Consider the following 22,856-nt stretch of genomic DNA (forward strand, 5'->3'; position numbering starts at 1 on the left):
CATACCCACAAAGATATTCAGGATATCTTTTAAGAGGTGTTGGGGACTCCCTAGAGTCTTAACTAGTTTAAACCCTTGACTGGGCTCTGGCAGGACACTTCCACTCAATTCCTCCTTGGCATTTTATAGCATATGCCCTCTCCTTCCTTTCATCATTCCTTGGCTCAGCCACTTCTAGAGCCAGCTTCTTGGCTGGAATGTGGCCTGGTTCTGTCCCTTGTTTCTCCTTGTCTGGGCCCAAACGGGCCCCACAGATGCCCACTCTCTCACCCAGCTATCACTCTCCCAAGTTGGGGTGGGAGATACTGTAGCCAATCTTAACCTCAGTCAACCACCACCCTGGAAATATCACCCTGAGAAAAACAAAGAACTTGTGTACACTGGGGCTTTCTTAAGACACTTAGCAAAGGCATCAGGTTATCATAATTGGTGAACTTTGTCCTTTTTCACCCGGCAGAGGGCTCTGACGGGTGGGACATATTTTATTCATCCCTGTCTCTTGGCAGCTCAGGGCTGACAGGGTAAGGCACTCTGAGTGTCTGAAGGAGTTGGGTGACCATAGAAGAACTCTGGTTCAGTCCCTTAGACATTTCTCTGCTCCAGTGCATACCACAGGGAAGTCCACTTCATCTTTTCTAGGCAAAAAGGTGACAAAGAAAGGTTTCTCTTTGACTTTCAACTGCTGTTTGGTGCCCAGTGAGGGCAGGCAGGTAAATGAGTCAGAAGCCTGCTGAATAGCAACAGGAAGACCCGGGTCTTCCAGCTGTCAGGGAGGTTCTGAGCAGATTCACCTGATGCTGGCTGGGCTTTATGGCCAACAATGCCTCTTCTGGGGCCTGATGCTTCCTAGTGAGCTGGCCCCACACTACATTCCAATGAGGGGAGTGCAAATGGTTTGAGTCAGAAAAAAGGCATAAAAGGGGCAGTGGACCCAGATCCTGCTCTGTTATGATCCCACCTTTTCCGGAGCCCCCAGAATAAAGGAAGAAGCACACAACCCCTCATCTCACAAACACCAAAACAGTTGCCTGTTTATTGTTTTTCAAAACAAAAAACAAAATGAAACAAAGCAAAACAAAACAAAACATATTCAAAATCCTATGTGATGGAAAGCTGAGCTGATATGGCTGATGCAGGCTGTCTCCCAGCTTGTTTTATGGAGCACTAGGTGCACTGGGGGAGTGGGGGGGAGTGGGCTGTTGCCCCAGTAGCACTGGATGAACACCTGCAACAGGGCTGGCATCAGAAGAGCTGTAGGCCACTTTTGAGCCCATGCAGTTGGCCCTGGCTCCAGAGAAGGCCGTCCAAGTTGCCACTGTCATTGCTGCTGCTGCTGCAGTTGCCACTGCCAATGCTGCAGCTCAGGCCCAGGGTGCTGCAAAGAGACGGGAGAGGGGAGGTCAGTCAGGGAAGGAGGCAGCTTTAGGCTCTGGAGGGGCTAAGGGTGCTTGATGTGTGTGTCTCTGGGAAGGGCCCACGCTCTTGCCTGGCTTTACAAAGAGACTGGAACACATCTGAGAAACCACTTCAAGATGGGCCCCAAGGGTGGCTCTGCCCTGCCCTCAGTTGAGGGAGGAGGGAGAAAAGGAGTGGAACTTTTCAAATGAAACTTTATATAGAACCCCAGTACATAAACCAGATTAAAGCAGAGCTATTTGGGTTGAGGTAGGAAAGGGAGACCTGCACCACCCTACGCCCAGGAAGGTATTGAAAGTGGCTGCCTTAATAGGCTTTCTTCTAAGGCCTTAGATCTTGGGGGCCCAGAGGACCCTGGGCTGGATCCCTCCCACTCCAACAGCAGGTTAAGGGGCCCAAGGCCAGGCTCAGGCTGCAGGGCTAGGCCCAGCTCCCATCTCAGGATTGCAAAACTGCCCTAGGGAGAAGACTGCCCTCCTCTTCCCTGGCCCTGCTCAGAACACTCTTGCTTCCCCTGCTTCCTGCAGGTCAGAAGTTCTTCCAGGTAGATGAGGGTGACAGCTGAAAGCAAAGTCATCATCTTTCCTCTCAGGGAGATCCACGGTTACACTAATGCAGCTGAAAAAACCCTTACAGATGATCTAGCCCCATCCCCTCCCATCACTCACCATCTCACAGACAAGGGAACTGAGGCTCAGAGATGAAAAGGGACTTGCTCAAGGCCACACAGCCAAGTCGGGGTGGAGCTGAGACAAGGAGCAGGGGTGGGCATGCTGGCTCCAGCTGAGGAAGTCTCCCTACTACAGGGGGTGTGGGACTGGGCCTCCTTCTGGATATAACAGCTCTACCTGCCCAAACTTCACCCTTGATACCTTGATGTTCATCAAGACAGCCCTACCCAAGGGAGAAGAAGTCTCTCTCTCAGACATGTGGGCCCCACTCCCAACTACAGACCACCTGGCTTCCCCCACTGCCTCCTCTCCTCTCCAAGAGGCCTGCTGCCCCGGCTTACAACAGAGAGTCCATGACACTGCCTTGGGCCTGGCCTGCTGCTGGGGTCCCTGGGTTCCATAGCCCTCTCTCTGAATGTCTAGAAGAAGAGAGGGGCTCATCTCCCATGAAGTGGGCAGGCAGCACAGGGACAGACTGTTTCAGGGGCCCACAGAGGTCTCTCTCTCGTACTCACAGGATTGTCCTGGTCACAATGGCCCCGCATTCTGGAATGTACAGGCCCTCTGGACAGGCTCCTTTGTGTTACCAGCAGAGCCCCTCAGCAAGGGCTGCTTGGTTCCTGGCTCCCTGATGACCCAAGGGCTCCTACGCCTGTGATCCAGAGGTGAGTTTCGAGGGACAGCATGGAGCCCTGCGTAGGCCTTGCTACCAAGATGCCTGGACAGTGCAGGGAGGCCTACTGATTACTCTGTGCACCTTTGGACAAATCCTTTCCCCTTTCTGGGCCTCAGTTTTCTCCTCAGGAACATGAAGAAGTTAATTAGAGCACCCGTTCTTGACTTTTTAGGAGTGGTGGATCCTTTAGAGAATCTGTTGAAAGCTATGGACCTCTCCCTTCCCAATACACACACACACACATACACACACACACACACATGCACGCATGCACAAACCAGATGCAATCTGAGAGGGATGCCAAGCCAGTTCTGTGTGGCTGCCTCACTGGTCCCCCACACTAGGGGCTGGGACTCCTGGCAAGGGCCCAGCCAGGGACTGGAGCTTATGTTTCACTCATTTAGGCCCTGACTGGGGACAGTTACCTCCCCCATCCACCCCACTCTATGTTCTTCCCTTCCTCCCTCCCTCCTGCGGGAGGCAGAGAAAGGGGTGAGAAATCCTGCTGCCATGGGCACTCACCCAGTCTTGCATGCTGGGGGTTCCAGCCGCTGGTCTAGTACAGGCTGGTCCAAAAGATACATGGTGTCATAATTCTCCAGCATAAGCTCTGATGGGTCCTCGGTCTGACCTGGCATTCGGCCTAAGGGGAAAGTGTCCCATCGTACATCTTCTGTGGAGCAAAGGGAGGAGGCAAGAGAGGGCTGAGGAGCTAGTTCTCAGATGGGTGCACAAGCCCACCTACTCTGTCCATCCACCCACCTTACTTAGCCTGCTCAGCACAGGCTATGTATCTTCATCCTCACTCCTCTCTGCATCATTTCTCATCATTTCTCCTCTCCACCTTAGCACTCCCCGTCCCTTCCATACTCCCCCATACACTCTTCATGGTCCTTCTATGTGTTCACATGCAGCACCCCCACCACAGCCACCCCCAACCCCCGCATACCATGCACACAACTATCACAACTATAGACATTTTTGTTCCTCTCTACTCTTCTTCTCCCACTTCCCCAAACATGTCCCTACACAGACACAGATGACACCTTCTTCAGACCTGGCTGTATCACTGCCTCAATCGCTCACCCTCACCCCTATTTTCACACACGCATATATATATATCCTGGAGAGTCTGGATGCCCCAGAATTCCCACCGCACCTCCTCCCCAAACTGAAAGATACCTCTGCATATCTGAATGACCTAGATATCCTACACATCTATGCACAACCACCCTCCCAACGTGTCTGAGTGCCACATCATTTCTTAGTAGCCTTGCCTTGAGAGATATACATACAGGCCCACATACCACCTCAGGGTGAACACTCTCTCAGCGGTTATCATGCTCTCCCTGCCCCCTGCAAGGTCTTGTTGCCCCAGATGTGCACACAAAGAACATCCCTTCTCTAGGGAAGGGCTGTCTCATTGCATATCCCACCCCTTATAGATGCCTCAATATACGTACATAAGCACACAGACCAAACCCTCCACTCAACAAATGTTTCCAGTTTTACTCCCTGCCTCTCATACTTCTCATGCACAGGCACACAAACCAGAAATCTTAACATTCCTGCATCTCCACATATGTGTATACACATACAGAGGAAGTAACAACAAGGGGGAGAGGGAAAGGTTTCAATGCCCTAGCCTTTCCACGTTCACAACCCCTCCCCACCCGTCATACTCCACTTCGGAATGGACCATGTCAGGCACTCCCCACCCACTCTGTCCTATCCACTTAAGTACCCTCCACACAGTATTATATTAAATCCCTTCCCCATCCTTACACTAGTGTATCCAGTGTTTTCAAGTGAAGCCTTCACTGGTGAGCTCCTCCAAGTAGATCCAGTTTCTGGCCTCCTGCATCTCCCTGGTACCCAAAGAATTCTCCCTGTCATTATGCCCCTGGCATTCTGGAAAGTATCAACCCTGGACTAGAGTTTTATTTTACTCAAAGAACCCCCACAGGAAGGGCTGTACCTCTGCCTTCCCATCTCCCCATCCCTGGCTCTCTTACATGAAGGAAGTTGTGACTCTCTTAACACCCTGAATTGCCCTATGCATACAAAGACACCTTTGTACAAGGGACCATTCCCCCATGTCTGTCACTGACCTGACCATCCTCCCTACTCCCAACCCTGTCTATATCACTGCCCTTGGCTCTCTAGCCTGATACCTTTGTACATGTCCCCTCAGTGATAGCACAGACCACACAGGCCATCCCAAGATGGCTGTTTCACTGCCTGTTCTCAGGCCTTTCCATATCCCCCCACCTCTTATTGTTTCCACTTCTCTCCCTCATACAGATGCCTCCTGGTCCCCATAGGTCTTAGCAACCCTGCCTCCTCTTCCAAAAACATATATGACCATGTGTGCATGTATGCACAGATGCACATACAGCCCACTTCACACTTTCTCTTTTCACAACCCTTACTCTCTCTCTCTCTCACACACACACACACACACACAATTCTGCCTGAGTCACTGCCCTTCCCTTTGAATATTTACAAACACAGCCCTCCCTGCTCTAAGAGATTTCTCTGTTGCTGTGCCTTGGTTTGTCCAGCACATGCAAGCACATACCCATTCACACACACACACACACACACACACACATAAATATGTTCCCCCATCCGTAGCACTCAGGGCCTTTATGTCCCAGCCCTTCCACACACACGTCCATATAAGGGCAAAGACTTCACTTTCCCCCTAAGCTCCTTCACTGCTTCCCCTCTCTCTCCCTATTGTTCCCCACCATGCCTACCCCACACCATACCCAGTCCCAGCCCCAGGCTCCATCACATGGGCTGTGCCCCACGTCTACCCCTGCCTCCAGCGTGTACACATACACACATGCTCATGTGCACACATCAGACTTTTCATTCCTGTGGAGTCCCCCTGGCTTAAGGTTCCTGCTCCCCAACCCAAATGAGGGCATTCAAAATACCACCCTCAGGAGCTGACTCATGTTCCCCCACCTACCATTCAACCTCCTGCTCCCTCCTGGCTTTGTCTCACTAACTTGTACGCTCACCAAAAAACTGCACAGCTCCTTATTCTCCCCCTTCTGATCTCATTTCCACTTCCACTGACTGAATACCCCTGGGTTCCTTCTTTCTCATACACACAGCAAAATCCTGTCCTATCACCAACTAGCCTCCAGGTGTCCATACACATTCACATATACACAGAAAGCACTATTCTTTGGCTCCTTGCCCTGATCACTGCACATGAAAAACACACGCAGAATCATATATATATCAACCACCTACCTCTAGCTTTCTGTGTTTTGCTGCCCAGTGCCCACACCCACACCAACCTCTCTGAATGTGCTCTCTGCATGAGGCAGTTGGCAGCATGACAGTGCTAAGGTCCCTGGCGCTCACATGCTCCATCTTAAGGGGGAGGGAAACCAGCTGTCATCCACACACCAGGCTGCCTCCCAGGCTTGCCTCATGCTGGCTACCTCCTGCTACTTTCCATCCTCTCTCTAGGGTGAATGGAAGCCTCAAGAGCCAGCCAGAGAGGGAAGATAGATGTGGGGAGAAAGTGGATATCAGGCTTCTTACCTGAGCTAACTTGCCATGCAGAGCCCTCCAAAGCTCCTCTTTTCTGGGCCAGGAGCCTGGCATTCTCAGCAGTGGGGGACTCTTCTTCCATAGAGAAAGGCCCCACTTCCATCCTGTCTTCCTCCTCACAATCTTCGTAGTCGTCGTCATCATCGTCGTCATCGTCGTCGTCGTCATCATCATCACCTTCCTCCTCCTCCTCCCACTTCTGGTCATTTTCCTCTTCCTCCTCCTCTTCATCATCCTCTTCCACCTGGTCTTCCAAGGCCTCTTGATTCTCCTTCTCATCTTCCTTGGCATCATTAAGGCTGCCCTGTTCCTCCTGTTGCTGGGCTTCTCCTTCAGGTCCAGAGCTCGAGCCAGCTGGTTTGAGGCTCCAGTATAGGCTGTCCAGTGTGTATGGAGACTTCCCAATGGGGGAAGCCTCTGAGCCCTCCTGCGCCAGGTTGTTTTCTCCACTCTGGGTATAAATGGAACAGATGCGCAGCAGCTTCTCCTGCTCCTCGTCTGGCAGGACCTGCCCCATGGCTTTGAAGATGCTGAGCAGAGGGATGGAGTAAGAAAGATTCAAAATCTCAAGTCATTTTATATCCCAAAACTCCAGTTTGAATTTGGTCTCTGAGCTTCCAGACCTGCCTCTGAAAGGCAGTGCAGTAGAGCAGACACAACACAGATACAAGAGGACCATGGACCCTGAACGAGCTCCATAATTCATCTCTGTGGCTCACTTCCACTCTCAGTAAAATGAGCACAATAATGGCACCTAACTTAGAGGGTTGTTGAAAGGAGTAAATAAGATAGCTCACACAGAATGCCTGGCACAGTGCCCGGCACATAGTGAGCAAGCAATAAATGATAGTTATTAATCTGTACTGAAATGCTATGTAAATACACAAACTAGCCAACAGGCCTGCAGGGCTGGACATGAGAATAGATCCCTTTCTTTAGCTGAGCAATCTATCCTGAGCTCCAAAGATATGCCTGGAAGTGTGCTGTGCTCCTTCTGCATGGAACACAAAGTGTGATCCCTTTTGGGGGGCAACTACAGCCCAGCCTGGAATGGAGGAAAAGATAAAAAAAAGCAGCAGCTGACAAGACAAAGCAGAATGTGGGAGGGAGGCCAGATGAGCACTGCAGACCTGGGCACTACAGGAGCTGGGGGGAGGCAGAGAGCACAAGGAGGGCAGGAGAGATCAAGGGAAGGCTTTGTGCAGAGACAAGAGCGAGCACACCGGGCTGTGTGCATGCGGTGAGAGTAGCCTGGCTCGAGGGGAAGGGCTGTGCTGAGGAGCTGTGGGAGCAAGAGAAGCCTGCAAAGGTTAAGTGTGTGTGTGTTGGGTGGAGGGGGTCATCTGACGTGTTTGAGCACAGGTGAAGGCTGCATGTCTGAAGATCACCATGGTGACCATGTGGAGGATGGCCTGGGTGGGGCAGCCTAGAGTCAGGGAGACCAGGGAGAGTCGGTGAGGGCTGACCTAGGGCACTGGCAGCAGAGATGGGAGGGAGAGAAGCTGTGAAGGACAGACAGACAGAGAGCAGGGCTTGGTGATCAGATGGTAGGGGGAAGGCAGAGGAGAGTTAAAGATGATGACATCGTGCACACAAAGGACGGCGCTCACAGCAAAACCACCAACAAACACAGAGCGGTTGGGAAGGAGAGCTCCTGGGGAGGAAGAGGGTGAGTACCCCTTGCAGAGCCTCACATAGAACCGGGCACCCAGCAGGCACCTGGTCACTGCTGGAGGCATGAGTAGGATGGACAGATGGATAGTTTCCTTCTAAGTGTATCGAGTTTGAATTGTGGGTTGTTCACAGAAGGAAGGGCCATGTGCTCAGCGGGCTGTTTTCTCTCTGGGCCCCATAGGCAGACCGGACACATAGGTGTGGTTGCTGGTCACTGGCTGCTGGGGGTAGGGCTGGGAGCTAGTGACTCCACTGGGAGACCCTCTCTGCAGGACTAATTTCATATTCCAAGATGGCACTGGCTCAAACTGAATTGATATTGGCTGGCTGGGGGAAGCTCTCAAAAAGCTTCCAGCCTTACTACTAAGAGGAAAAGCCAGAGAGAAACTCTCTTCCCTCTCACCGTGGTCCATTTGTATGATTAATAATAGATATTCCCAGGCACTTTATATTGGCAAGATGCCATATTACCACTGTTTATTATTACCCACCCGCTCTCTCAAGCTGTCTAGTCTGACCACTGAGGTGCAGGGGTGATATGAATCTTAAAATCCATCTCCTTCCTCGGGTTTGCCTGGTCACAGCTAGGGACTGAGAAGGTCACAGGTCAGGCTGGTGGAAAGAAGGTGGACTTTGGACTCATAAGCCCTGGGCCCAAATCCCTGTCCCACCATCAACAAATTGCATGATTTTTGGATAAGTCACTTCACACTATTCAGAACCTTGGTGTCTTTCTTATCTGTCAAATAAGAGTATATAATATCTCCACCTCCAAAGACTGCTGTGTCAAGTGAAATGAAAATGCTTCTACAAACACAGCACCATGTCCGACACTTAATTGCCAGTGGTATCTTTTATTTTTCCTGTGGGGAAAAGAAAAGTTATGTTCTGTATGTGCAATCTAATGGAACACTGTAGAAAGAGCACAGGAGTAAGGACAGTATATCTGGATTCTGGTTTCTGGCCCCAGCTCTGACTTGCAGACTTGTTACTGACTTGCAGCCTAATACCTGGGGAAATCCCATTTCCCAATCTGTGTAACAGGATGATTAGGACTAGATTCACTGATTATCTGCGAAAGGCAGGATCTGTGCACAAGAAATCGTACCCAAGTGAGCCGCTGTTACTGCTGGCATGTGTCGCATCCCTCTGGTATGCCTGGGTTGGGAGAAGATCTCTGTGGTCCAGACTTCTCCAAGACCAGCAGCTTCCACTCTGTAGGCACTTAGGATTGGAAAGCACCTAGAAGGCCACCTATCCAACCTCTCCATGCTGCTCTTTTCATTCCCTCCCCCCCCTTACATACACATGCCATGTTCCTTCAGAATTTTGAAATTTCCTTTATTCTTTCTCTTGCTGGAATTGCTCAAATGCCTCTAGGACTTTTTGGTTCTCCTCCCAGCTTCCCACCCATCCATATCACTTCCAGTCTAGAGCATACACATCTGGAGATTTGGCTGTTTGGTTCAGTCCCATCTCCTGGAGGTCTTGCACTGGCTGACTTTTGTCAACAAGGCTACTTTTTTCTCTTATAAGTTACTTATAAGATACAACTGTGCCCTAAATGTCATTAGGGTTCAGGAAAGACTTTCTGACTCCATGGGAAAGATCAGGGGACTAAGACGGTCTTAGCATCCAGACTCCCACTTCATTTATTCCTCAAGCACGGAGTCAGCTCCCACCAAAGACAGCACTGCTGGCAATGAGACAGCAGAGTACAGTTCAGTTCAACAACATTTACTGAGGTTTGTTTGGGGCCTGGACTTGCATGGCGTGCTGGGGCACAGATGGCTAAAGCAGAACCCTTGTCCTTGAAAAGCTTAGTCTGATAGAGGGAAGGAGACACTAGGGGAAAGACAGAATCTCAGATTTGAGAAGTACTTGAGAGAATCAACATGACACAGTAGATAGTGCTGCCACCAAGTGAGATAGGGAGCAGAGGAGGAAGTTCACTTTGGGGCTGGGGTCGGGAGTAAGATGACTCATGCTCTTTCAGTCACAGTAACGTGCCTGGAGGCCATCTAAGGGGAGATATCTGGCATGCAGTCAAATACAGGAGGTTGAATCTTAGGGGAAAGGCCTGAGCTAGATAAAGAGATTTGAGCTTTGGTACTTTACTGGAACTAGTAAAAAAGCACAGGCATTTGAAGGAGGGAGTGGTAAACAGCATCAATGCGGCAGACAGGCAATGGACAAGGGCCCACTGGATTTGGTAATTAGGTCAAAGCAGCTCTGGGGATGAATGCCAAATTGCAGCAGCTTGAGGAGTGAAGGTAGTGAGGAAATTGAGACTGCTGAGTGTAGACTACTCTTTTGAGATGTTTTGATAGGAGAGGAAGGAGTGATAAGCTAGTGATAACCCAACAGAAGGATGCAGGGTCAAAGGAGATTTTGCTTGTGTTGCTGTTATTGTTGTTTGGTTTAAAGATAAGAAAAACTCCGGCACTGTTCACAGGTTGAAGAGTAAGAGCCAGCAGAGCAAGGGAGAAGCTGGGGTGAGGCCCCAGTGATGCTAGCAGAGGTAGCTCCAGAGCACAGGTGGAGGAGGAGGCTTTGAGGCTGGGCAAGGCCACCTCATCCTGAGACTGGCGACAACGTTGAGTGTAGCCGCAGATCAGTTCACGAGGGCTGGACCTCAGGTTGAGGGGGCCCTGCTGGAGGCCTCCATGTGCTTGAGGAAGCTAGGGTGAAACGGGAGGGGGGGTGGGGCTTGAGATGAGTGGTAAGGGTTTTCAGAACAGTCAGGAAACAGGAGAGAAAGTGGGCAGAAAACAAGTAAAAGTTCAAACAAGCAGAACTGAGGCCTGGCTTGAGATTAAAAATCATACCTCTGCACTGGCAGCAATCCGCAGGGCTATGTGGTTTTCTCCAGCAGAGCTCAGCTACCCGGGCTGAGGAGTGGGAGAAGCAGAGTGGGGAGGATCACTCCCAGCTCGGGGGTTTGCAAGTCAGACACGCCAAAGGATGGGCAGAGCTGAGGGTGCTGATGATGGGTGGCTGAAGTGATCAACCACAGATAGGACTGAGGGGAAGCAAAATTGAGGCAGGTAAGAAATGGAGGAATGGAGGTCTAGAGGCAGGCAAAGAGCAGATGTTGTGGGATGCGAGGGTGAGAACTGGTAGGACAAGAGGTGGTGGTCACCGAGTGGGATGCTGGGATGTAAGCTTTCAGAGGTGGAATAGCTCTGAGTGATGGAAATGGGTTGCTGAGTGTAGTGGAGAATGAAGGTCACTGGAGGTGAGGAGCTGCAGTGTCAGATGGGTCACTCAAATGAAACAGATATCATTCTAGAAAGCAGGAAGAGAACTGGGTGCTAAAGCCTTCCATGAGTATGAGGGAAGTGGCTCAGGGTCAGGAAATGACAGAAAAAAAGAAAGGGAGACAACCACAGGTATTTACAGGAACCAGCGCAATATTCAGTTTGACCACAGCGCCCAGAGTAGACTGGGTAAAGGGGAATCACAGGAGGTATGGTTATCATGATAGGTTGGGGCAGAATTGGAAAGATCTTTGAATGTCAGGCTAAGAAGCCTAGACCTCATTAGGAAGGCAATAAGGAGCCATTGAAGGTTGTTAAGCACCTATGAGAGGTATATTTTGGGAAGATAATAGAGACAGCACTGGGCGTAAAGTCAGAAGAATGGGTTCAATAATAAACAGCAGCTACCATTTATTGTGCACTTACTCTGTACAGGCCACTGTGCTAAACACTCTAGGGGGGTTGTCTTGTCCATTTTCATACTGGACTCAGTTCAGCCACGTCTTAAGCTCTGTGATCTTAGGCAAGAATACCTTACCCCTCCCCTCTCTGGGACTCAATTCTCTCATCTGTTAGTAGGACGGGGACAGGACTAGGTGTCCTTGCAAGGGCTCGTCCAACTGTGCCATTCTAGGGCTGTGTGGCCCTGAGTCCTGCAGGGTCTCGCCCTCTTACTGGATGGAATTCAAGAGACTTACAGCTGAAGGAGTTGGGGGCTGGCCCAGCAAGGTGAGCCCAAGCAGGACTCAACCACCTGGGGCCAGTCAAGGGAGGCAGAGCAGTTGAATAGCCTCCAGTTCTTCCTCGCTTCCCACTGGCTTGCAGAAAACCGGCGGGCGTTCCGTCCTGAGAGAGAAGAGAGGGCCTGAGGAGAAGGCACTAGAAAGCCCCCCACACAATCTTGCACCTCGAAAAGCTTGGCTCTGCCCATCCCTGTGCTCCCAGACTCCAACTCCCCATTCTATACCTCCCAATTGCTCAAAGTATTCAGGACCCTTTGCCCCAGTCCAGTTTACTTGGCTCTGAGAAGAAAAATGTGAAGGGAGATTTGTCCACTGCTGCTGCGGGGCCCTCTTGGGCAGACCTAAACCTTTAACAAGGGGTGTGCCCTCCTGGTGCTATTCAGTCGAGAGCTGAGCACTATGGCAGATGCTCTTGCCTGGGCTGCATTAGGCCCTGGGGCTAGGGCTAGTCTCCCTCACCAGTTTTGGTGTTAGCCACGATCAGTTCAATGGTCCATCTGAGGATGTAGGTGGGCCGGATCCCGGTGTCCCCCAAGGCTGGCAGCTCAGAGAGCATCCTTTCCAGCAGGGCCTGCGTGAAGGTCTGGGAGTGCAGGCCCCTGAGCAGAGGCTGCCAGAATTGAGAGAACGGCTTTGGCACCAGGACGTCATTCAAGTCCACGTTTTCTGGTTTGTGAGAAACACCCATTGACAGAAAAAGGGGAGGCAGGGAGGGAGAGAGAAGGAGGGAGGGAGGGAAGGAGGAGAGGAGAGAAGAGGTCGAGAAAGGGAAAGAGGGAGAGAGAGAAGGAAGGGAGGAAGAGGAGGAGAGAGAGGGAGAAGAAGAGGGGGCCCCACCAACAATAACAGAGTTGCCACCGCAGAACAGGAGGAAAGAGGAAAGTAGAACAGCGGGGAGAGAAACCAGTTAGTATCTGGTAAACAACAACTGACTCAAAATAGAATATAAAAGAAAAAGAGCTCTGGTTCTAGCTTCGGCTTTGTCAATAACTCACTGTGTGACTTTGGGTCAGTACCTTCCCCTCTCTGGACCTCAGTCTGCCCATCTGTAACATGAGGATGTTGGACTAGATGACCTCACAAGGCCCTTCCAGTTCTGCTGTTCTAGCTCTCTAGCAAGTGGCTAGATCACAATTAACATAGCACAATAATGGCATTAAGACCCCCACCCCCACCCCAGCCCACCCCAGCCCACCTCACCCCACCCAATTCCAGGCCACCTAAGGATAGCCCAACAACTACTTATCAGTGGGGCTACATGTTCTGCTCAGCCAAGAGGGCTTCCAGTAGCTACGGAACAGCAGTAAACAGCCCTTACCTCCCAGTCCAGGGCCACCCAGCCCACCCCTGGTGTTCTTGCCCAGGATACACAGTACCCTAAGGCTGCAGCGAGCCTCCAGGACCCTACCTTCATAGTCTAACTGCAAAGCTGCCAACTGTTCAAATGTGGGGATGAGAAAGCCGTCATCCAGAAAAGCATCTAGCAGAGCCTCCCTGGAGCAAGAGGACACTAAATTAAGTAAACTGTAACAGGTAGAAGATCCTCTTCTACTCCCCTACCCACTCCCAAGGCAGCTAATGCCTCTGACTCAAATGGCCAAACCAGCATGGGGGAAAAGGAAGGCAGCTGACAGTTGGTTCTCAGGCCTCAGCCTCCCTGAGTCAGGGGCTGAGCCAAAGACTGGGATCTGTGGGTTTTGAACAAGCATTTACCAAGCACAGGCAAATCTAAGGCCCAGAACAAGGGCAGCAGTGGCTGAACAAGCCCGAAAGCACAGATGAAGAAGTCCCAGGCCCACAAAGGAGTTAAATGCCTGAGGTTACAGGGTCAAGGGCTGTTAGACTTTAGTTCCTGCTCAGTCTTTGTTTCCCTTGACAGTCCTCCAGTCTCCTACCCCTCCCCTTCTCCCTGGTTACCCTCTTTCAGATCTTACAAGCAGAAACTTTGGGGACTCAATTGCTGGGCCAAATATTATATTATCCTCATTCCTAAGGACCCCAAGAACCCAGAACTAAGATACAGAGGTTAAAAGTATAAGCTATAGGGGTAATCTCTCATCCCCATCTAGCTCAAACCAAAACCAGCAACATCCAGCTGTCTCCTCCAGAGCTAGCAGTTCCCTAAGAGAGGCTCTCCTAGCTGACTGGGCTGAGGGGGAACAAGAGCTCCCAAGGTGTCTCAATGTCTGGAGGGTTGTCATGCTCAGATCCCTCCCTCTACCAGGCTCAAGGAGGAAAGAGTTGTCCTTCCGTCCATCTCCCATCTCCTCAGGTCAGTATGCAGGAAGAGCACTTAAAACAGTCAGCCAGTTGCCTGCTCAGCATGACCAGGCAGACACTACTGTATAGCACAAGGATAGTTTTCCAAGCTACTGAGGGGGCCACCACTCACCCCTTTACTGAAGGGTACAGCTAAGAAGCCTAGGCTGGGCAGACACTGATAAAACACCTTTGGAACTACTGGTATCCCGGGAATAAAGAAGACGCCAGGGACAATCCTAACCTGCACTGCAGGCTCCCACCCAGGCCCACTCTGCCACATACACCACCTTCCTATACTCTCCGCTCCATCCCAGATTCTTTCCAACCTCTTCCCAAAGCCCTTTCCAGCTGAATGTAGGTAGCAAGCCCCAAAGAGTCAGGGAGGAAAGGACTGGATAGACACTGTCTGCTCTGACTGAACTGAGTACTACTTTGAGGGGAAAATAAGGCTCATGGCCATACTGGGTGGGTCAGTGGGGACTTAGTCTTTGGAGGATCCAGGCCCTGGGAAGGCCCCTCCTCTGTCCCCTCAACCACAATTATCCAGGGGATGCTGATCTTCTCTAATAGCAGTTCAAAAGAGACCAGCAGTGCCTACCATGTATCTTTTACCTCAAACTCGGACAAGAGATTGGCAGTGAAAAAGCAAAAGATTAAGGGCTTTTCCTAGTTGCCAAGAGCTCCACATACCACTGGACAAAGAGGAACAAAGCTGGCCAGGGGGTGGATGACAGTAGACATTCCTGCCTCTGGCCATTTCAGTTACTCAGAGTAGGCAACCCCACCTGGTAGCTGGCAGGGTTTGGGGAAGAGGATCATGTGAAATGCAGGGTCACCCGTGGGGGGTCAAGATTATCCCTGGGATTTCCTACAGCAGAGGCTGGCAAGCTGGGATATGAAAACCAATTTCAGTGAGGCTGCTACACTCTACCCTAGAGAGTAGGCAGCCCCTGATTACCTAGTTACACACCTGTTCTCCCATGTAATGCCCTTGAGCTCTGCCAGGATGCATTCTACAGGTGGGGACAGGTTATTCCACGCCTTAATGGCCTGAGGTAAATACCTAAATTTCTCCAGCACCTGCCAGCAAAGAGGGTCCCATCAGAAGGCTGGTTCAGCCAGGTAACACCCCCCCATCCCTCCAGGATTCCTTCTCATAGGACTTCTCAGCACGTCCCTTCAGGGGATACGGCAGGGTATGCAGAGGTGAGCCCACAATGTCCCTATTGGCCCTGCAACTAAAAATATCCTGACCCTCAAACTCCAGACTTTTTCTTTTTCCTCCCTCCCCACCCCCCAAATTCTCTTGTTATTGTGGCTCTCAATAATCTGATAATCCAATACACAGATATCCAATGGGGGCATTTGGTTGGAGTTCGGCAGAGACCCTTGGACCAAGGGGTGAAAGGAAGCAATGGGTTATGGAAGAAAGTGAATCAGGAGACTCAGGTTCTTGTCCTGGTTCTATCACTAACTGCCTATGTGACCTTGGGCCAGTTGTTTCACTCATCCATGGCTTCAATTTCTTCATCTGTGAAAAGGAAGGGTTGAGGTGAATGGTTTCTAAGCTTACCTCCCTTCCTGCTAAAACAGCATCCCTCAAGCTCACCTGATCTAGGAAGGTTCCTGGACGCCATCTGCTGATCAGCTGCAGTACCGCAGGTCTATGCAACCACCTAAGCCCTGTTGTTCCCTACCAGCCAGTGGGACCGATTATCCACAAACTTCCAGTGATGTGGAGGATCAGCCAACTGGACTCTGCTCCTCTTGTCTCCTTCCTACTTCCCCCCTCTCTCTTTCCAAGAAGAGCTTTGGAAGAGCTTTCCAAGCTTTGCCACTTTTCTTTCAATTTCATTCTCAAGACTTCTCTCAGGTAGCTGGCAAGAGGGAAGAAATGGCTGGGGCAGATGAGAACAGGCCAAGTCAAGGGCACTTTCTTACCTTAAACTGCTCCTCTTCATAGGATACCAGCAGTTCTCGGGCTCTTTCTGAAAACAGAATAGGGAAACAGATAGAGCAGCCAGCCCTGTGCCTTGCTCCTGATGGAATTTTGAGCCCTCTCACCTCATTTCTTGAGTTGTAAATTGTGAACTAGAATTCTTGGCTCTCCTGCCTCACGGGGCTCAAGGAAGATGATTTGTGACGTAATTTTTTTAAGCTAAGCCTCACCACAACCCCAGAGGAAATACTGAGCCAGGGAAATAACCAGAGTCAACCATAAGCCCGAGTCTTCCAAGCTCATGGGCCCCTTTCTGTATCAAGGACACCTACCATACAACTCTTTATGTCTCACAGCCTTTTGCCAATGTGGATCAACCTCTTTGTTGCCTTCGCTGTCTCCATCAGCCTTGACACCCAGTTCTGCACCTTTCTCCTCATCCTTAGGCTCTGCACCTTGCTCCTCATCCTTAGGCTCTGCACCTTTCTCCTCATCCTTAGGCTCTGGTTTCTGTTCTGTGATGTCATCAACGACAATGTTCTTATCTTCCTCTTGGTCTTCTTCATCTGTCTCTTCCCTGTCCTCCTCCAACTCCCAGGTCTCTCTTAGGCTGTTCTCCAGTTGACGGCACCAGTAGGTCTTCTGGAGCCAATCCAGGACAAAGTAACAGCCTAAAGGAGGGGAGGAAGGAAGGCATTGCCATAGTAACAGCCACAGGCAAGCAGCTCCTAGCAGGCCTCCAGCCTCATCTTGCAAACATTATGGGGAGGCCCTAGGTAAGAGGTTTGGCTCCAAGGAGGCACAAATCTCAAATATCTAGAAGCAGCCCCTCTTGCTCTGGGTTATCCCCCAGTTCTTTGCTTCCTCCCACTCACCAGCACATTTCCTAGAAAAAACTTATACCAGACTTGAAGATGGGATGCCAAAAATGGCACGGGGCTAGCAAGTGGGAGAACAGAGACCCCTTAAAGTTTGTGTCCAAGGCAAATGCCTCACTCGCCTCACCCTAGTCTCAGCTCTGACCCCAAGTGAAGACCCTCCTCCCTCTCTCTCCCCCCACAGTGCCACCTAGCCCAGGCCTCTGGGCTTAACTGTGATAGGTATACTCCCTGGGGACTCACCCCTGCGGCAGTCATTTATATGGGGCATTTTCTTGTGGGTCAACTCATGGCGAAGTTCAACAATCCAATCCGGAATGTTCACCTGATTGTGGGGGAGGGTGTGAGTGCAGAAATTAGAAAATATTAAAGCAGAAAGGGCCACAGAGATGAATTAATCTGGCTTCTCCCCATTTTACAGATAGAGAAACTGAGCTCCTGAGAGGAGGTTCCGTTCTTAGTGGCAGAGCCAAGATTAGAAACCAGGTCTCCTGATTCTCTTTACGCTCTGTGGAAGTGATGTTGAAAATCAGAAGACACTCGCCTCCCCCAACCACCAACTACCCTCCTCCAATGAAGAGATTCCTGTGAATGAGCATTAACAATCACCTTCTTCAGCCTCCCTCTGCCCTTGTCTGTACCAGTTGCTCTCCCAGGGTACCCTTTACTCTCCCCTCTCTTCCTCCCTTCCTCCTTCTCTCCCAGACCTCCTCCAGGAAGCTTCTCTTGATGGCTGAGAACCTGTCTGCCATCTGGGTCTCTACACACCTCCCATACCCACTCAAGGCAGGAATGTCTCGCATTTTCACCCTGCTTGGCTGAGTTTGTCTCCTCCTTCAGACTGTCAATAACCAGAGGGCAGGCACTTTAACTGCCACCTCTTTCCTGTCCCCACTCAGGGGTGCACTGGGGTGCTTCAGCTTCACCTGGGCCACTCCCAGCAAGCTGGGCAGGCCAAGCCCACTGAAGATAGCAGCCATAAGCAAGGGAGCAAGTCTGCTTTCAAGCTGGAAGCTGAGGCTCTGGGGCTCTTGCTGGGCTTGGCTGACAGTGGTGGGATGAGCTAGTCTGACTGTACCCACATCACCCCACACCCCATTTAGTGAGCCCTCCTGAGAAGAGAGAATTTAGCAAGGCCACTTTATCATACACACCTCCTGAGCCAGGAACTTGAGAGGGAGCTTGGCAAACTTTGTCTTCCTCTCCGAGATAAGGTTCACAAACCTGAGTTTGGGGGAGAAATAAGTGGCATAGCCCAAGTAACTGTTTTATTCAAACCAGTGGGGCTTTAAAACACCTTGCTGAGTTACTGACACCTTGCATTTCCACAACCTTTCCAATGACTGACTGTTCTGTCCTGTTCTTATGGTTGGTGTCAGCCAGAGCAGGAATGGTTCCATACAGTCTAACATTTACTGAGACTCTGCCCTGTACTGAAGCCATACAAATGAATAAGACACTGCTCTGGCCTTGAAGAGTTCAGTCTAGAATAAATAATCATGACATAATATAACATATTATGCTAGAACATAATATGTTATAAATGCTACAACAAAGGACTACATCAAATGATACGGGGAGCACAGCTAAACAATGGAGAAGGTAAGAAGAGCTAGGGAGGACCTCAAGGCAGACAAGGCAAACAGTATGAGCTAAGCAAAGACTGACAGATGAGAAAACTCAGAGGCAACCTTTTTCCTGATGTACATGATACAGCTAGAACCACTCTGAGTCACTTTGTAAATCAGGAACTCCCGGCCCATGTCTCCATTTCCACAACTCAGTAACCTTTCAGTGTTCATGGAGAGAATGGAAAAAAGGTGTAGATAAGGGTAGGATTAGAAAATCCACATTAAATCATGGCCAAGGACATTGAACCATGCAGAAAAGTTCCTCTGGGTGAAAGAGTAAAAGGGGGAAACTGTCAAGGCTGGAAGAGACCCATAGAGACCACTTGGTCTGAACCACCCCCACCCAACATTCCAAAGAGAGGGGAAGAAAAACGGAAGAGAGAAGGCTCTCAGGAAAAAAGAGGAATGTGTGTTAACAGGGGGTACCAAAAGCTGTCACATTAAGCAATCACAAGGTGACCCATACACAGGGACACACAAGGCTTTTTGCTTCAGGTAGAACCCAAAAGCCAAACTTTGCTTTTCATGTGCTAAGCCCACGCCCCCCCCCCACCCTCAAAAAAACACCCCCCCACACCCCTACCCATGTAGATCTTACCTGACCAATGCCATGCCATAGAGCAGTCTAAGTTCATCAGTGCCCAAGCCACCAGTTACATCCATGAGCTTACAGCGTACCAGGTCAGCAGTAGAAGCCACTGCCAGGGGGAGTTCGTTGCCTAACCTAAAGGGCCACAGTCCAGCACCATCATAAAGGTCCTTTACACGGGCCCACCCTCCATCTCAGAACCTAGGTTGTAGGTTATTGCAATTATATACTGGCTCAAGAGTGTGTGGATAGACACAAATCAAGAAGCTGGGAAGAGGGAGGGTAATGTCCCTGGGATCCAATAGTACACAGGATATGAGAGGCTGGTTTAGGGCATACAAAGGATATCTAACTGCTACACAGCCAATCAACAATTAAATGTGGACACACCCCTTTCTTTCACCCTGAAACCCTCAACTCATTCACCTAGAAAAGACCTTATTCTTGGAGACATTAGCCCCTTGTCTGCTCCCAACTAAATCTTACCAACTGGACTGAAGCGCCCCATTCAAACATGCTTTTGCAGGCAAGCTCCCCCCACCCCCTTCCTATTTCGAATCAGAAATCCACCCTAGAGTGCTACTCCTTAAGCCCAGGCTGGCTCAGCCACAGCGGTGCCCTCTCATCAGCACCCACCCCAAGATGAGAGGAGGTAAGGGTCAAAGCTCACAGGCTTGACAAAAGGGCTGTTGAAGCACACCCCGTTTCTTTCCGCAAAAGGGATTAGTGCCCGAGCTTGGCTGCGACCTTCCCCCGGGCACTTGGGAGACAAGCAATGCCCAAACCACGCGTAGGGGGGCCATTAGGCATTTAGGAGAAAACTGGAAAATAAGGCCTTACGGAAATTCTACAAAGGAAGAGGTGAAGTGCCACCAGCACGCAAGCAGGAGGGCTAAGCCTGCCGCCTTACCTGCTCCTCCACACGGTGATGCGGTTCAGCGCGTACCGCTGCAATTTATGGTCGTCAGAGAACAGATACACCGTCACCTGATCCCACTCGGCCCTACTGAGCCAGGCGACCACGATGCGCTGGGCCCAGAGTGGCGGCGACCCTTTCTCTTTGACGCACTTGCCGCACCACGCACTCCACACGCGATCCATCCCCCGGGGACTCAGGCCTGGCTCAACCCCGGATTCCCACCAGACACCGGGCTCGTTGCCAGGCTTTGGGCCGCCGCACTCCGAACAGCCTCCAGCTCAACGTGCTACCCTCACTCCAAACCGCCGCCGCCGCAGCAACCAATGGGAGAGTGTGACCCCGACGCAAGCCCGCCTACCCCCGTTAGCGCGGCAAATCGAAATGCGAGAGCTAGAGGCTGACCAAACCACAAGTTGCGGGAACGGCCTCTCCTACCGGACGTGTTCATTCCTCAAAGCAACCGTACCAGCTGCAAGCGTTCAGCCTCAAGGTTCCGCTAATTTCCCGGTTGCTAACGGGATTCTGTCCCAGACCCGGAGGGACACTTCTGGACTGCAGGAGGAATTTTAGTTTGCGCTCCCTGGCGGGCGGGGGAGGGATTGTGGTCGTCCAGTGTACTGGAAATGCGCTTATGTTTTCATTGCCATGAATCAATACCTGATCCAGTAAAACACTATGGACTCTAAAGCAAGACTGCAGAGCAAATATCTAGTATCTAAATATCTAAAGTTGGGTTAAAAAAAATCTTCTGGGTTTCACATCTGTACAGTGAGGAGCTTAGACTGGGTGATCTCTAGGTTCTTTTCCATAGCTGAAAATTGTAGGATTCCACTGCTTTGTAGCAATTCCACTGCTATGTTGGTTTCAACATCCACAAAGGTATACTTAGCTTTTCTGCACAATGCCTTGGGATTCTGGAGTTCTGGAGGGGAAAGCAATATTATGAAACCCTTCTGATTTTATGGGTTGGCTAAAATGTGTTCAAGACTCTGTCCCAATCTTTCTCACAGAAGTTATTTCCAATCTAACACATGAGAGAGAACTGTTGCTAACGCTCTAACAGCATTGCTGGGAGTAACTCTTTTCCACTTTACAGCAATAAATTCCAATTCATTCTCTATATGTGCTTCTTTCTCCAGCCATCTTCTCCCAAGATCTAGTCTGCCCATGGTTCTTGAATGATAGTTACTCTGTCCTCAGTAGCCATGCCAAACAGTAGGCCAGGTGTCTTCCAGAAACCAGATACCCTCTCCATGTTCAGGCTCTTAGCTGTGTGCAGGCAAAGACAGGGAGATGGCTTATATGACCCCTTGAGATTCAATCCAGTCAGAGGAGTTGCCAGGTCTGCAGGAATCATTCATGAACATTTTGGTTTAGAGGTTAGTTTTGGATAGTACTTTTCAGGTAAAGGAACCTATCCTTCCCCATTCCTTCCCTATGAATTTGAGGGTCTCCCTATTCCGTGTGTTCCAAGAAAACTTGACAAAGCACATAACAAGAGTACCATGTCTAATATGTGGCAAATGAGGCCTGACACCTATTGAGAATTAGGAATTACTGGATCAAGTCTGTTAAGTAGTGATAGCTTTGAGGAGGCACTGTATTAGTTTCCTGTGGCTGCTATAACAAATTTCCACAAACTTGGTGGCTTAAAACAACAGAAATTATCTCACAGTCCTGGAAGTCAGAAGTCTAAAATCAGTACTGTTTGGCTGAAATCAAGGTGCTGGCAGGGCCAGAGTCCCTCTGGCTGCTCTAGGGGGAAATCCATTCCTTGTCTTTTCCAGCTTCTGGAGGCTACTGGCATTCCTTGGCTTATAGCCGCATCACTTCAATCTTCAAAACCAGCATCTTCAAATGTCTCTCTGCTTTGTCTTCACTTCACCTTTTCTTGGTGTGTGTAAGATCTCCCTCTGCGTTCCTCTACTACATGTGATTGTATTTAGGACCCATCTGGATAATCCAGGGTAATCTCCCCATTTTAAGAACTTTAATTTAATTATATCTGCAATTAAATTTATTTTTTAAATTAATTTTACTGTATAAAATAGCATTCTTTTATTTATTTATTTTACCATATAAAGTAATGTTCACAGGTACCAGGGATTAGGATGTGGATGTTCTGCCGGTGGGGGGGGGGGTTGTGATTCAGCCTACCACAGGCACTATGGAATCTATCCTAGCACATGCTCAAGAATCCTAGGAATCCCTAGACATTTGATGCTGCAGGACACCTCTAGCTGTACCAGTGGGCTTGAATTAAATGAGCACTCTCCAAGTCTAAGGCATTGCTTGTAAAATCTTAAAGTGGATCAAATTTGTCTTCAAGCTATTGCTTCCCCTTATGTGTTTCACCATTCCCCTCCCTCCACCCACCCCCAGTTTGTGCATCCCATTCACCTAAGGCAGTCCTAAGGCCCCTTCTGAGCACCTACCTATAAGCAGATGCCCTTCAAGTCTCCAGCTCTGATCCTAATCTTTCTCTGGAGCTCCAGACCCATTTAATCATTGCACTCAATATCAACCTGTCCAAAACTAAAATATTTTCCCCGTAAGTCTGCCCCCATCCAATAGCCTTCAATACTAGTAAATGGCAACACTATTCACACAGTCATCCAAAGT

General features: G+C 50.1%; 1 protein-coding gene across 4 annotated transcripts; it reads right to left on the reverse strand.

Moving 5' to 3' along the window:
- Nucleotides 1-1,001: 1,001 nt before the first annotated feature.
- On the reverse strand, nucleotides 1,002-20,553 carry LAS1L (LAS1 like ribosome biogenesis factor). 4 transcript variants are annotated; one of them, XM_068533290.1, is made up of 14 exons: nucleotides 20,226-20,511; nucleotides 19,325-19,450; nucleotides 18,250-18,319; nucleotides 17,339-17,420; nucleotides 16,550-16,888; nucleotides 16,220-16,266; nucleotides 15,249-15,358; nucleotides 13,425-13,510; nucleotides 13,012-13,062; nucleotides 12,476-12,682; nucleotides 11,972-12,119; nucleotides 6,331-6,869; nucleotides 3,286-3,436; nucleotides 1,002-1,375 (listed from the first exon to the last, which is right to left on the reverse strand). In XM_068533290.1, exons 1-14 carry the CDS (start codon nucleotides 20,414-20,416, stop codon nucleotides 1,243-1,245), a joined length of 2,280 nt encoding a protein of 759 aa, XP_068389391.1. In that variant the 5' UTR covers nucleotides 20,417-20,511; the 3' UTR covers nucleotides 1,002-1,242. The 4 variants fall into 4 exon arrangements, with proteins under 4 accessions (XP_068389391.1, XP_068389389.1, XP_068389390.1 ...); XM_068533288.1 differs by lacking the exon at nucleotides 13,012-13,062 and having other exon boundaries at nucleotides 20,226-20,553; XM_068533291.1 differs by lacking the exons at nucleotides 1,002-1,375; nucleotides 3,286-3,436; nucleotides 6,331-6,869 and adding an exon at nucleotides 9,060-9,237.
- Nucleotides 20,554-22,856: the final 2,303 nt, after the last annotated feature.

Source organism: Eschrichtius robustus, chromosome X (assembly GCF_028021215.1).
Source record: "Eschrichtius robustus isolate mEscRob2 chromosome X, mEscRob2.pri, whole genome shotgun sequence".
NCBI classification, from domain to species: Eukaryota; Metazoa; Chordata; class Mammalia; order Artiodactyla; family Eschrichtiidae; genus Eschrichtius; species Eschrichtius robustus.